Raw genomic sequence first — 12365 nt, 5'->3', positions numbered from 1 at the left:
AACAGAAAATAGTAATAGAAAATAGTGTTTTCCACTATATAGGAAGGAGCTATGCAGACCAAGCATGACTTAAGCTACATAAGATATGTAGTCTTTGTTCTTTTTTTGTACTCATTTTTCTTTTCATTGAAACAGAGTGACTGGCCAGAAGGATACCACCTTGCTTCTGCCATGAATTTCCGTTTCCCACAATGTGTGCCTATAAGCCTAAAAACTCTCATCCCAAATGCAAGCAATGAAGCAATACAGCTTATGAGTGATATGCTGAACTGGAATCCAAAGAAGAGACCTACAGCAAGTCAGGTCTGAGCACCTGAATGATTAAGTATACGACTGAATTTTCTTGCATTGTTAAAAAATTGTAGATACAGAAACCTTTTGCTTGTCCTAACACTGATAGCCAGAGAAAAGTCTTCTCATTTTTGAACACTGTGGTGAGAATTAGACTGAGTAGTGAGGAGAGAAAGTTCTAATCTGGTTCAGCAGACATCATAACACTTTGTCTGTACAGGACAGAAAAACATCTGAGCTGCAGGTTTCCTGAATTGTAACTGTAAGTCACCTCGGTCGTCTTCATTTTTCCTCCTCCATCTGTATGAAGGGGGATATTGAAAATTAAGCTTTGCTTTTTGTGAAGCTGCAGATGAAGTGCAGTGTGGAAGAACTAAGGATTATTTTTACCTGAAGGTGGGATGTAAACTGTACTAAGCGATAAGGAAAGAACTTTGTGAAGAACATACCAATAGGTCACAAGGTCTCCATTTTTCTCCAAGTTAATTTTAAAACATGAAGTATGTATATTTTAAGTACCAAAGATGGTTACATTCTATTGATTTTTGAGTATTCATACCTAATACAATCCTATTTAGAAAGTATAAAAGGGGAATACAATTGGGAAACAAAAAGGACACATTGCAAGTTATCCTAGGTGAATGTAACGTAAGTGATTCAGGAGTGGTTAAGTAGATGGTGCAAAGTACAGCAACTATTTCTCTCCACTTTATAAAGCATATCTATTGTTAAAGTCACTGAGATCTAACTGTAGTCTGGTGCTATATATCTCTACACAGAATGCCACACAATGCTTTATGAAAGCAAATAACCAGCTTTTGCCCAAGTGAGTTGTCAAGGAAGCAGCTGCAGCAGTTGTGTAATCCACAGCCAAAAGGGAGAGTTTAATGCATATACGTGGAAATGCGTACAAAGGCAGCAATTCTCAAGTGCAGCTGAGGCAAAACATCTCTTTGAGAACTAACAAAGAGTAGGATCCTACCCAGAAGGAGTAGCAGAGTGTGTTGTTTTGACATAGGAGGCGCTGTATCAGTAAGGTATCTCCCTGCAGTGCATCTAGTGGTGGACATGAAAAGGTCAGAGAAAAAGAATGAAATGCATATCTGCCTGAAGCCAGACACTGTAATTTCCTAATAAATACCATGAAGGTACAGCAACCACAGTGAATGTACTTCAAAGAAAAACAAAAACAGGAAAAGCCAGTGATAAGAAAATGCAGGAGAAACTTTGCTCATTAACATCCTCTAATTGTAAATCCTATACATTAATATTAAATGGTAATCATCACACTTCTGGTTTTGGGGGGGGGGGGGGGGGTTGGGGTTTTCTATTAAAAAAAAAAAAAAAAGCCAAAACATAGTTAGCAGTGGAAACATGTAATAAAGCATATGCTAAAGGTAGTGGAAACTACCTCTTCTAAGATTGGAATTTGTTATTGCATGAATATGGAACGGTATTGAATGTAAAATGTACCTCAAAACACAGACTCCACAAAACTTAGAAGTAAAGGATGGAAAGAAAGGACGTGACTGCTGTAACATGTACAAGTGGATCCATCTTACTAAAATATGATGGGAAGAGTTTAAAGTACAGAACTGACAGTTAGCAATACCCGCTGTTTACATATGATCTTATTATGCATCCATCTTCTATCTGTGCTGTAGAGCTCCCTCAAGTTCTTCAGAAACCTGCTTAGATCCTTGATGAGGTTACCAAAGTCAACGTTTTGAAGTAAAATATTGTGTCTTCTTCTCAGGCTTTGAAGTACCCTTACTTTCAAGTTGGCCAAGTTTTAGGACCTCCTCCACAGTATCTGGAGAAGCAGACTCCTATTAAAGCAGTTCAGCCAACAGAGCCAAAGCCAGCTTTACCTAAACTGGAAACTATATCCAAGCCAGAACCTCTGTCTTCACCTGATGTACCCAACAAAACACAGCCGCAGCCCCTGTCAAAGGTTAACCACCAGCCTCTCCAGCAAATTCAGTTGCCTCAGAATACAGCTAACCAGCAAGTACAAAACCAGCAGCAGCCACAGGCACAACCATTTTTTCCAACTATCAATAAAAACTCATCACCAGTAAGTTGTCTTCAATAAATGCTTAGGTGGTTCTATTACAAGTTCTTACTACATTCAGCCAGGTGATCCCTTGAAAGTTATCATACTGTTTATTAGAGGAAATGCAGATGGATAATTAGGGACTAATTAAGGATATAACTAGACACTTATTAAAATTTTACAGCAAATCAGAAGAATAGATTGCTTGTAACAACAATGTATGTTCATTTATAACAGCCCCTACTGGCATGCTTATGCAGCAATGTAGTTAAGGCAGCTATTGTTTATTGACTTTTGAGAAAAAATTCACAAAAATATTGTTACTATGCAATAGAGAAGTGGAAAGGGAGAACTTCACTTGCCTCAAGCAGTTTGTCCAATTCCTAAGCTGGTAAGAATTTAACAAGGAAGATTTTTAGCAAGATGAATATTAAACTTCAGTTTGCAATCTTTATTTGGATTTCCACTTACACTTGCTGAACTCTAATATAAAGTATGTTAAAAATAATACGTATTCAGAATACTGGAAAACAAACTATAGTCCAATGAAAGGACAGTTTTAATACCTAATAATTTATTTGGAAGACAATGTTAAGGAAAGGCCTGACTAACTTCTTTTATTTGCTGTATTTACTTTGGGGACACAGCAATTGGTACTCCTAAACCCTGAGCACCACTGTGCCCTACTTCTTGCCAGTTTATCTACCACTGTCAAGAGCATGAGTTCAGCACAATACCAGTAGTAGAGGCTGACCATTGAACTGGATCTGCAAATAGAACGTTAACTTCACTACTTCAGATATATTTGAGCAATTTGACGGTCCAAAAGAGCTACACTCAAAATATCTGCCAACATTATCGTTATGCTTTGTGCTTAAAATCATTCTAAGACTATGACCAAAATACGTACAACACAATGGGAAAAATTCCCCTCAAATTTCCTAAGGGGTAGTGAGGAAGTGAACTAGATACAAAATATAAAATTTTAGAATTGAATTGAAGGGTTTGGGTTTTTTTCCCCCTTTTTAATATAGAAACAAGCAGCTAGTGGCCCTCAGAATGGTGCAATAGGTCCTAAAAGCTGCAGAAGACGATGGGGTCAGACTTTGGTAAAGGCTGTGGATAGCTGGGATGACTTGGATGACACTGAATTTGGAATGTCATGTTCAAAGAAGCCTAGTATTGCACTGTTAAAAGAAAAGAAAAACAAGGAATGTCTTATTAGGTAAGTCCTATAATTATAAAACTACATTTTTTTTTTTTATTAAAGAGTGTCCAGTAGATTGATTAAGACAATTTGCTAAAAATTAAGTCACCAAAATTCTGCAAGAATGCAAAGAGCTGTATGAGCAGACCAGCTTTGGGTGTGGTGTTGATATGGTACCAAACTGAATCAAATTTGTTTTCAGCCACTGTATGGTTTAGGTGTTCGTTGTGTTATTTAAAAACTGTGTGTTTTACTAAAATCAGATACATTAACTTCATTTCCTACGTCGGCTAAATTAGGTACTAAGTTCTGCCAAAGTTACCCACATTTGCTTTTATTATTTTTCTTCAAAGTCCCTGGTCAAACTTTCATGAAGTATGAGATTTGGCTGTTACTCTGTGGGAATAAATTCTACTGCTGAAAGTAGGATAAGAGAGGAGCACTGCACTCTTCAGGCTAGGGTCAGCTAGTGGTATTCCAAGCTGGTCACATTGTTGAACATTGTTGGTCACATTGTTTGAACATTTTGATTTTTTCAGTGTGCCAGAACCAAAAGCTGCATGCTGTATCCAGCCAGGAGGGGAAAATAAGGTTCTGATGAGAAATGATTCTGGAAGATCAAATACATCAGCAAAGCAGTACTATCTAAGGCAATCAAGATACCTACCTGGTAAGGGTAAAAGTCAATACATACGGAAAATACAAGCTGTGAACAATTTACATACAGTACACTTGAACTTTAGATTTCACACTGGATAATTTTGCTTTTCATAACCAGGCTAAATTTTCAAGTTTTGGACTAAATGCCTTTCCCAGAACATATATCATCACAATTGATGCAGAAGTTCCTGGCTACGTAAATGTGGAAGAAAGCTTGACACTGCTTGTACACCATACAAGTTCACAGGCCCTCTTATGGCCAGTAACGTATAAAACCCTCAGTAATACAAATCCAATATAGAGCTTCCCTATCTAAAGATAACACAAATGGAAAGCCTATCTGTATTTCTTATCTTTTTTTAAGCATGCTTCTAATGTCTCTTTGGTTTTAGTAGAGTTTTCAATGAGAAAAGCATAGATGTAAAAAATAATTAATTTCAGCACTTAAGAGAATAATAGCTCCAAGGAGCATATTTCTTATTTATCCATATTACTTTAGTTCTGTTACCACTGGATCTGGGAGCTGTTTTCATGCAGTGTAATCACATTAACTCTTGTAATGCTCATAACATGCTGAACTAACAAGAACCTCTTTATCCTCCTTTTTAACTTATCCCTTGAAGAAAGAGTTTATTTTCAGCCTTGAGAACCCTAGTTTTTGATAGGTATATTTAATTTGTGTTAATTGTTTGAGAGTCAAAGATATAAATAATAAGAGTATGATTTTATGGAAACCAAGTAACTGTACTAAAAAGGCTTTTATAAGTTTTCTTGAAAGCATGAGGAGAATTTTTCTTAAATCAGTGTCTCTAGTTTTCATGGTTTGGTTGAAAAATCTAACCTAATCAATGGACATTGTTCTTTTACATTAATGATGTTTACAATGTATCACAAATAATTCAGTGTTGTTTTACTGTTCCAGAAACGTCCATTTTTCATTGGTTGAATTATGTTTGAAAATTGGTGTTGATAACATTTTCCGTAATTTGTTTTCTAAGGTGTAAACCCTAAGAGTGTTTCTTTAGTAGCAGTCAATAAAGAAGGATCACATGGAACCTGGAACAACCAGTTGTTTTCTAAACCGCTGGCACATACTGGAGGAGTGACTTTTAACAGAAATACTACAGGTAAAAGTGTAATTAATTAAAAGCGGTCACATGATATCTCATCAAACTTTAATTAATTTAGTTAAGACTATCTGGTTTAACTTCTGTTATCAGGCTTAGCTTCTAGGCTAACATTTTTTTTCTTGTTTTAATGACAGACTCTTAAAATAACAGCTTCTTCATATGTAAACTATGTATTTTGCTTTCAGATCATAAAGTATAGACCAGCCCCTATTATAAAGTCCTGTCAAGATAAATTTTGTCCAGAATCCTCTCAGACCTTTATTTTACGGTGTTAATTTAAACAAGTAGTTTGACCTCATTACTGCCTGGTCAGTGTGTCATGGAACACTTCTCAAACAGCAGTCTCGCATATGAAGAAAAGATGGTGGGTGGTATACTCATGTAAGAAAAGTACTGCCTAATATTCTAAACATGTCTTTTAACAACCTACCAGCCTTGTCCCAAATACTTTGCTGCATGAAAAGTCCCCTTATTTTCAGCCAGGAAGTTGCAGTTAAGGTGCCTTTTGGTACTATGTTTTGTGAAGAACACTATTATGAGCATTTTATAGAGTGAAGACTAAGACTAGTTAAATGGCTTATCTAAGATTTTACTGAGGAAGGCATCAGACTCAAGACTAAAAATCTATCTTCTGACCATCAAGCCGTATACTTTAAGTACACAGTCCCATCACCCTGTTACGGGAGGCTACCTTGTTAACAACTCTGCAGCCATTGTCCAGCTAGCATGAGCCATTCTCAAATACCTGAATGGCAATACGCCACCTAGCCTTACATCCTCGTGCAGAAAGAACTTTGGAAGATTTGTTTACATGCAGATGCTGCACCCCTTTTTAATAGAACTTTAGTAGCCATTCTGCAGTGTGAACAAACCTGATTTTTCCCTCTGAATGTCAGGTGAGCTGTAAGTTGTTCATCTGAAATTATGCAAAAGGTTTTAGGAAGTGGAACAATAACAGCACCTACCAGAATTTTGATGGAATAGAACGGACGTTTTTAAGCAATCATTGTATGTATCTTTTTATTTTCCAAAATACAGTATCTGGGTGCCTCAGAATGAATTAATATATTCATAAAATAGTCTTGGAAGGGAATTTGGTGCAAAAAGGCAAAGAGCTGTTTCTAAAAGTATGCATCAATAAGCAAGACATCTACCTACTGAATTGCACTGAATATAAAATTAACATTAATGCTAATGGTAAAAATCCTGCTTTTGTCTTAGTGACTTACTTTGGGTATGTACCAAAAGTTTAAAGAAAAAAACCCCTAAAACTGATTATTTTGTGTATTTGAAAATACTTGGTATTATTTCTGTCACTATCTTAAATCGCATGTGATGTTTCACATACTGAGGAGGCAACAATATTTAAGACAGATACACATGAAACCAGGACAGCTGGAGCACTGGTCACGGATATACAACACATGTAAATTATGTATGTTTTCTTTTTTCATACTGACAGAACTGAAAGTTGACACTGTGTTGTTTACTGTTTAAATAACTACTTTTAGTTTAACTGCTTTTTTTTTTTTTCCTCATCCACAACATTGCCCTAAGGTGAAAGAAGTTAAGAATAAATAGTTATAAATGCTTTATTTATGAAGAATTGTAAGGTTAGGATCAGTCAACTTTGCAGATACGCTGAGTGCTTAAACTTGTGATTTATGTATTTGTGTGACTGGAATGTGATTGCATTGTTGGTAAATCACATTTTTACTCCATTATTAGAAAGGACCTTGTAAAGTAACTAGTTAGAGTAACATTTCCTGCTTGAGAAAACATAGGAATGAGGCACGATAGTTACAAAAATGTCAGATATTTATTCCTTCTTGCTTTGTTTTCCCTCATTTCTTTTATATCACCTATCCAGGTTCTTCATATGCTTTTTTCTAAAGTTCTGTCTTCCCATCTTTTTCTTCCTTTCATTTTCCTTGTCTACAGATGAGAACTTAATTATACCTATTGAAAAGCTATCATGCAAAGAAAGGTTGAATGAAAAATTAGAGGATCCAAAAGGTAATTTATAGTAATTATAGACGGCTTCTTTGCACATTTCATATTTATGTTTTACGTTTTCTTGTAAAAATCACACTTACAATGCAGATTCCAAATGATCATATACTTCAGTTTCAGTTATAATCTGTTCTTTCAAACCTTGCTCTCTTCATTGTGACTTCTTCTGGACTTTTGACACTTATTCCGTGTCTTTTGAAGCATAGTATTCTATTACCCTAATTGTAATCCACACCATGTCACTGCGCTGTTGCTGGATAACAGTGCAGAAGCGATCCTAAAGAAGCAGCATATGCTGTCTCCTGAAGGACTGCTTGTTCATAACAGCACTTGGGACTTGCACCATTGACTGCATTCTGATTCTCTGTTGCACTGATTTTACAGCGCTGTGATTGCATAGATTTTGGTGGAGTTACCTTAGTGTGAGGGGGTGGAAACTCAGGTTTCCAGGCAGCCTCGTGTGCGTCTAAACACACCCTTTGCTGTGAGCATTGTAAAGCTTCTGGAATGTTTCACCTCTCCCCCACGTTCTGGCCCCTCTGGTGTGTACTGCCTGTGTGATACATCTCATTGCAACTATTTGTAGGGTATTTTGAACTCACTACCCAGTTCAAACAATTCAATGACTTTATCCTTTATGAAGAATCAGGCATGTGTTGTTTGAGGTAGGGGATATGGCCTGGGCCACGTTTACACTTGCTGACATCATTGCCGTGAGTGCTTGCCTATATGCCTGCTGCCAGACCTCCTGGATGCCTGATGGATGAATAACTTCTATAGCAAGAATTCTTTTCTTTTGTACAGCAGTGGTCAAAGGTAAGGACCTGTGCTTTTCAATAGAGGTTTGTTTTGGGGTTTTTTTTATTTGTAGCTATTCTGTTATTTTATATTGAACTCTTTTTTGCTCCTTCCCTTGTTCTCATCCAACAAAAGATCACCTCTCCAGACCTCTCTGTTTCACCCAGACTGTTCCTCCTGGCTGTACTCTTCCATCTCCTGCAGAAGGGTTCATAAAGGACACTGGACATTGACAGGTAAGGAGAACCAAAAAATGGTTGAGCAATTTTTGACAGATAGGCAGCTTTGCTGAGCTGTAGATAAGAAGCTGACAGAAGTAGTCTTTTTGATGTTATGTTAATTGAGGCCTGCCATGTTCTTATTTTCAGACCTCAGAATTTTAAGGAATGCTACTGAGCTGTTAGAGCTATGAACCGCTCCCTGTGAAATAATTAGGAACTGGGGGAATAAGAGAATGTGTGTGTGTGTATGTGCACACAGGCAGATGAACAAACCACTAAAACTGTGTTGTTTTGTTTTTCAGGCAAATTCCTGAAAAGGAAGACTAACTTAAAGATTACAAGAAAGTTAAATTTTAGTAGAATACTTTATTAAAGTTGCATTTTTCACCAGGACTTTTGTGTCATTCTTTACTGTGCTGGAGACTGGCATCAACTGGGCACAGGGAAGCCACATGGAGACCCAACTATTTGCGAAACTCGTAGAAGTGACAGTTTGGGGAAAGTGGCAAAACTGAGTTAGCTGAATGCTTTTTGTTAGTGCTCCTGAACAGGGAGGTATGCAATGACCCAACACAGCTGTAATTAGATGAGGATACCCTTTTGGGGTTGTAGATGACTAATTTTGCAGCTTACAGATCCACTGCTCTGAGCTCTGATGTTATCACAGTGGACTGGGAGCATCTGTGTGAAGAGGAACATTTTGGGATTGCACTATGGCCAGAGATTAGGAGACCGAAAAACTATGAAATCAGATATTGTGTGTTTTACTGCAACTACCATTGAAACTAGGCTGAATATTAGTATGACAAAAATGTTCATGCTTGATAAAGGTCAAATTAAAACTACCATGTATGGCCTTGTAGTTCACAAATTTACTACTACTGAATACCACACACTAGCAAAAAGCATTTCTCTTGGGACATTGTGCCAGCAGTCCTAACACTGTCCCAAGTGATGACAGACACAGAGAAGGTAAGAAATTTTCTTGGAGAGACCCTAAATATTGTTAACAGATCCCTCTGCTATAGGACAATAATTTCAGTACTAATTTTGTGTGTAAATGCATGTTTCTCAGCTTCGAAATGAGGATGGTTATGTCAACCTTCCCAAGGTAGCACTGCTTTAAAGAAAGATTTGGACCAAAACTAGGCACAGTAAAATTATAACTGGGGTTAAAGAAAGAGGGTAACTGGGTCTGACTTTCATAGCAGGCCTTTAACTGTGGAACCGGCAAAGTCAACTTCAAGTGGTGCACCACTTCCCACAAGAGAAGTTTGGTTCCGTTATTTTAGATAGATTTAGGCTGAACATGTTGAGCACAAGAGTACTGTTGAGTGCTAGTTTTCAAATAGTGAAGGGCTTAAACCAGCTTCCAGTAAAGCAAGTAGCTCTAAGTAAAAGGTGAGACCCTACCTTTCTCTAAAACTCAATGTAAACCTTTCTATGTGATCCAAGTTTAATGGAAGTGCTGATGAAATGTTCATCCTGCTCTGCTGTCTTTATTCCTGCTGAACTGCAGATCAGATGTACTGGATCTGCAACTTAGTCTGTTAGGTGCTGTAAAGGGTCCAACTAACATACAAAGCAAAGAATGAATATTTATTTTTTTCAACAGACAAGCACTAGGGAGTTTTTAAAGAATATTCATACTTAGTACTCTTGTGGTACTGCAAATATATTTTGAAGTGACTATCAAAAAAATAGGCAAGGTTTTCTGAATGCAACTGAAAATACTAAATCTCTGTAATGTCAACAGGAAATCCTGGCTTTGGAAGTGGTGCTGCTTACAACCCATCTGGAGTATATATCCCTTCCTTTCATAAAAAAGAAGTTGGATCAGCTGGACAACGGATACAGTTAGCTCCTCTGGGTGCACCTGTATCAGGTAAGAAACATCCTTTTACCATACATATCTGAGACACAATGTTCATTTCCCATGCCTCCCGTAAGATTTATTAGCCCTAAGTTTTTCTTCAAGTTTTGTAAATAAAATTCTTGGGCATAAATTGTTCTTAACATAAGTGAATTTGAATGTAGGTGTTTAGAGGCAGTTCTGATAGCTAGAAAAAATATTCCTACTATCATTTGCTAGGTAAAAGAGAAAATAAAGGTGCAAACCTTTTGTAATTCTAGGACCATTTGCTCAACTACTGTTCATTAGTGGTGAAGGGTTAAGCAGAATTGTAAAAATAATGTAACTCCACAACTCTGTAGTAAATAGTTATGTAGACTGGGCACAAATATAAATCCGTGATTTATGTAGCTGGTAGGAATTGATACAGTCACCAGATAGTAAGTGTGCAAAATAGTTTTTTAAAAAAGCTTTATATTTGAGTGGATTTGGAATTTTCTTGACAGTAACTTTAACGTAGGTTAGGGCTGTCTTCTGTGGGTCTTTAATCAGTTTAATATCACTTAATGCAATTGAATGATGCTGATCCATGCTTACAGTGGCCTCAACAATTTAAAAAAAGGCAAAGACCTTCATCAAGTGACTTAGTAAATTACAAAATGATGTTACAGCTATGGTATAAGCAGTAAATTAAAATTATTTTCTCTCTTATTTACTGGCCCTATCTAGTTGGCCTGTGGTTTCTGTGGTGCTTATATAAGACAGCGTTTCACTGTGTTGGCTATGTAAGTCTGTGGATACTTGAGATGACACTACTCTTGTACCCATGAAATATCCCAAGAGTGCTTTGTGAAGTGAAACTTTCAATGTTGCTACATTATAGAAGGTAAAAGCCAAACACAAGAATGCAAATGACCAGTTCTTAATAGTTATGATACAGTAGTGATGCAGCTGTACATTACACTAACAAACACATTAAAAGACTGTTCCATTCATCAGTTATAAACAATGTGAGATCTGTTCTGAATGTAACTGTTACCTTGGATCCTCTACAGTATTGATGACATTCTGAGCACCTTCTTTGTTGGCGTTTCCAATCCAGAGAAGATGAACAGAAGTGCTCAGGATATAGTGTGAGTGACAGTTTAGAGCTGTTGTCCAAACCCAACAGCACACTCTTCTAGTTTCTTCAGAGGAAATAGCAAGGCCCTAAACTAATCATGAATTGTTTAACAGGCCTATGACAGACCAATCTGATATAGTCCTGCTTAATAATGTTGTCTTTTTGCTGACATGCTCTTTTGAGTTACCTGTTCCCCTTAGGAACTTGAAAGTGACTTCAGAGAAGGAGGGAGGGAGGGAAGGAAGGAAGGAGATGGCACACATATATAAAATATGCTTAGATGTATGCATATTCTGAGTCTGAGCTGATCAGAAACCCACCAGGGAAGGCTAGGGCTGCACTTCATTATCTTATCAACTCACCGCTGAAATACAACAGCTAGAGTTTTGCTTTGTCACAGTGTGTGGATCAAGAATTTCACAGGAGGACAAAATCCACCACTATCTCTAGATTGCTGTGAATAGTGACAATGAAAAGGAATTACTTATGGTGATCCAAAGAAATAAATTCACTGTTAAATCTCTAATTAGAAATGGAAAATGTGTAGTAACAGTCAGAAAGGCTGGCAGATGGAGGTCAATTAAGAGACTCTTCCATGTCCTGGAGAAGAGCAAGAATCCTATTCCTTGAACCCTTCACATTTAGCCTAAACTCTGCAGACTTGCATGGGAAGAGAGAGAAGGATGAAGCAAATAGCAGGTTTTATCTCTTATCTGTCAATACTTCAACATTAACATTTTGGTGACCCTTTGCTTTGTATTATCCAAACTGAAGTAAGTTATGTTCTCAATTGTTTTTGCTATCTTCATTTTTCTGTTAAGTTTTTTAATGTCACAATAGTTTAATGTAATATAAAAGATCAGTTTCTCTGAGGAAAATGCCAAGACCCGAGAAAAGTGACCTACATTGCCAAGAGAAGGTAGGCTGGAATTGTACTTACTGATGAAAGATAGGGAATGCCAGCTTACAATAAAAAGGAACAGTATTAGTTTTCAAAGAGGTGGAGACCTGACC

General features: G+C 37.1%; 1 protein-coding gene across 5 annotated transcripts in view; it reads left to right on the top strand.

Moving 5' to 3' along the window:
• Window positions 1–12365, top strand: part of MAK (male germ cell associated kinase) — a 32951-nt gene that overhangs the window by 17588 nt on the left and 2998 nt on the right. For all 5 annotated transcript variants that reach the window (XM_054815938.1, XM_054815939.1, XM_054815937.1 and 2 more), the window contains 7 exons: window positions 136–303; window positions 2048–2368; window positions 3382–3572; window positions 4094–4224; window positions 5213–5341; window positions 7286–7360; window positions 10133–10261. In XM_054815938.1, the coding sequence (XP_054671913.1) occupies window positions 136–303; window positions 2048–2368; window positions 3382–3572; window positions 4094–4224; window positions 5213–5341; window positions 7286–7360; window positions 10133–10261 (1144 nt within the window). The remainder of the gene's footprint in view (window positions 1–135; window positions 304–2047; window positions 2369–3381; window positions 3573–4093; window positions 4225–5212; window positions 5342–7285; window positions 7361–10132; window positions 10262–12365) is intronic.

Source organism: Grus americana, chromosome 2 (assembly GCF_028858705.1).
Source record: "Grus americana isolate bGruAme1 chromosome 2, bGruAme1.mat, whole genome shotgun sequence".
Classification (NCBI taxonomy): domain Eukaryota; kingdom Metazoa; phylum Chordata; class Aves; order Gruiformes; family Gruidae; genus Grus; species Grus americana.
Note: the sequence above shows the minus strand (reverse complement) of the source record. Positions and strands in the feature narration are given on the sequence as shown.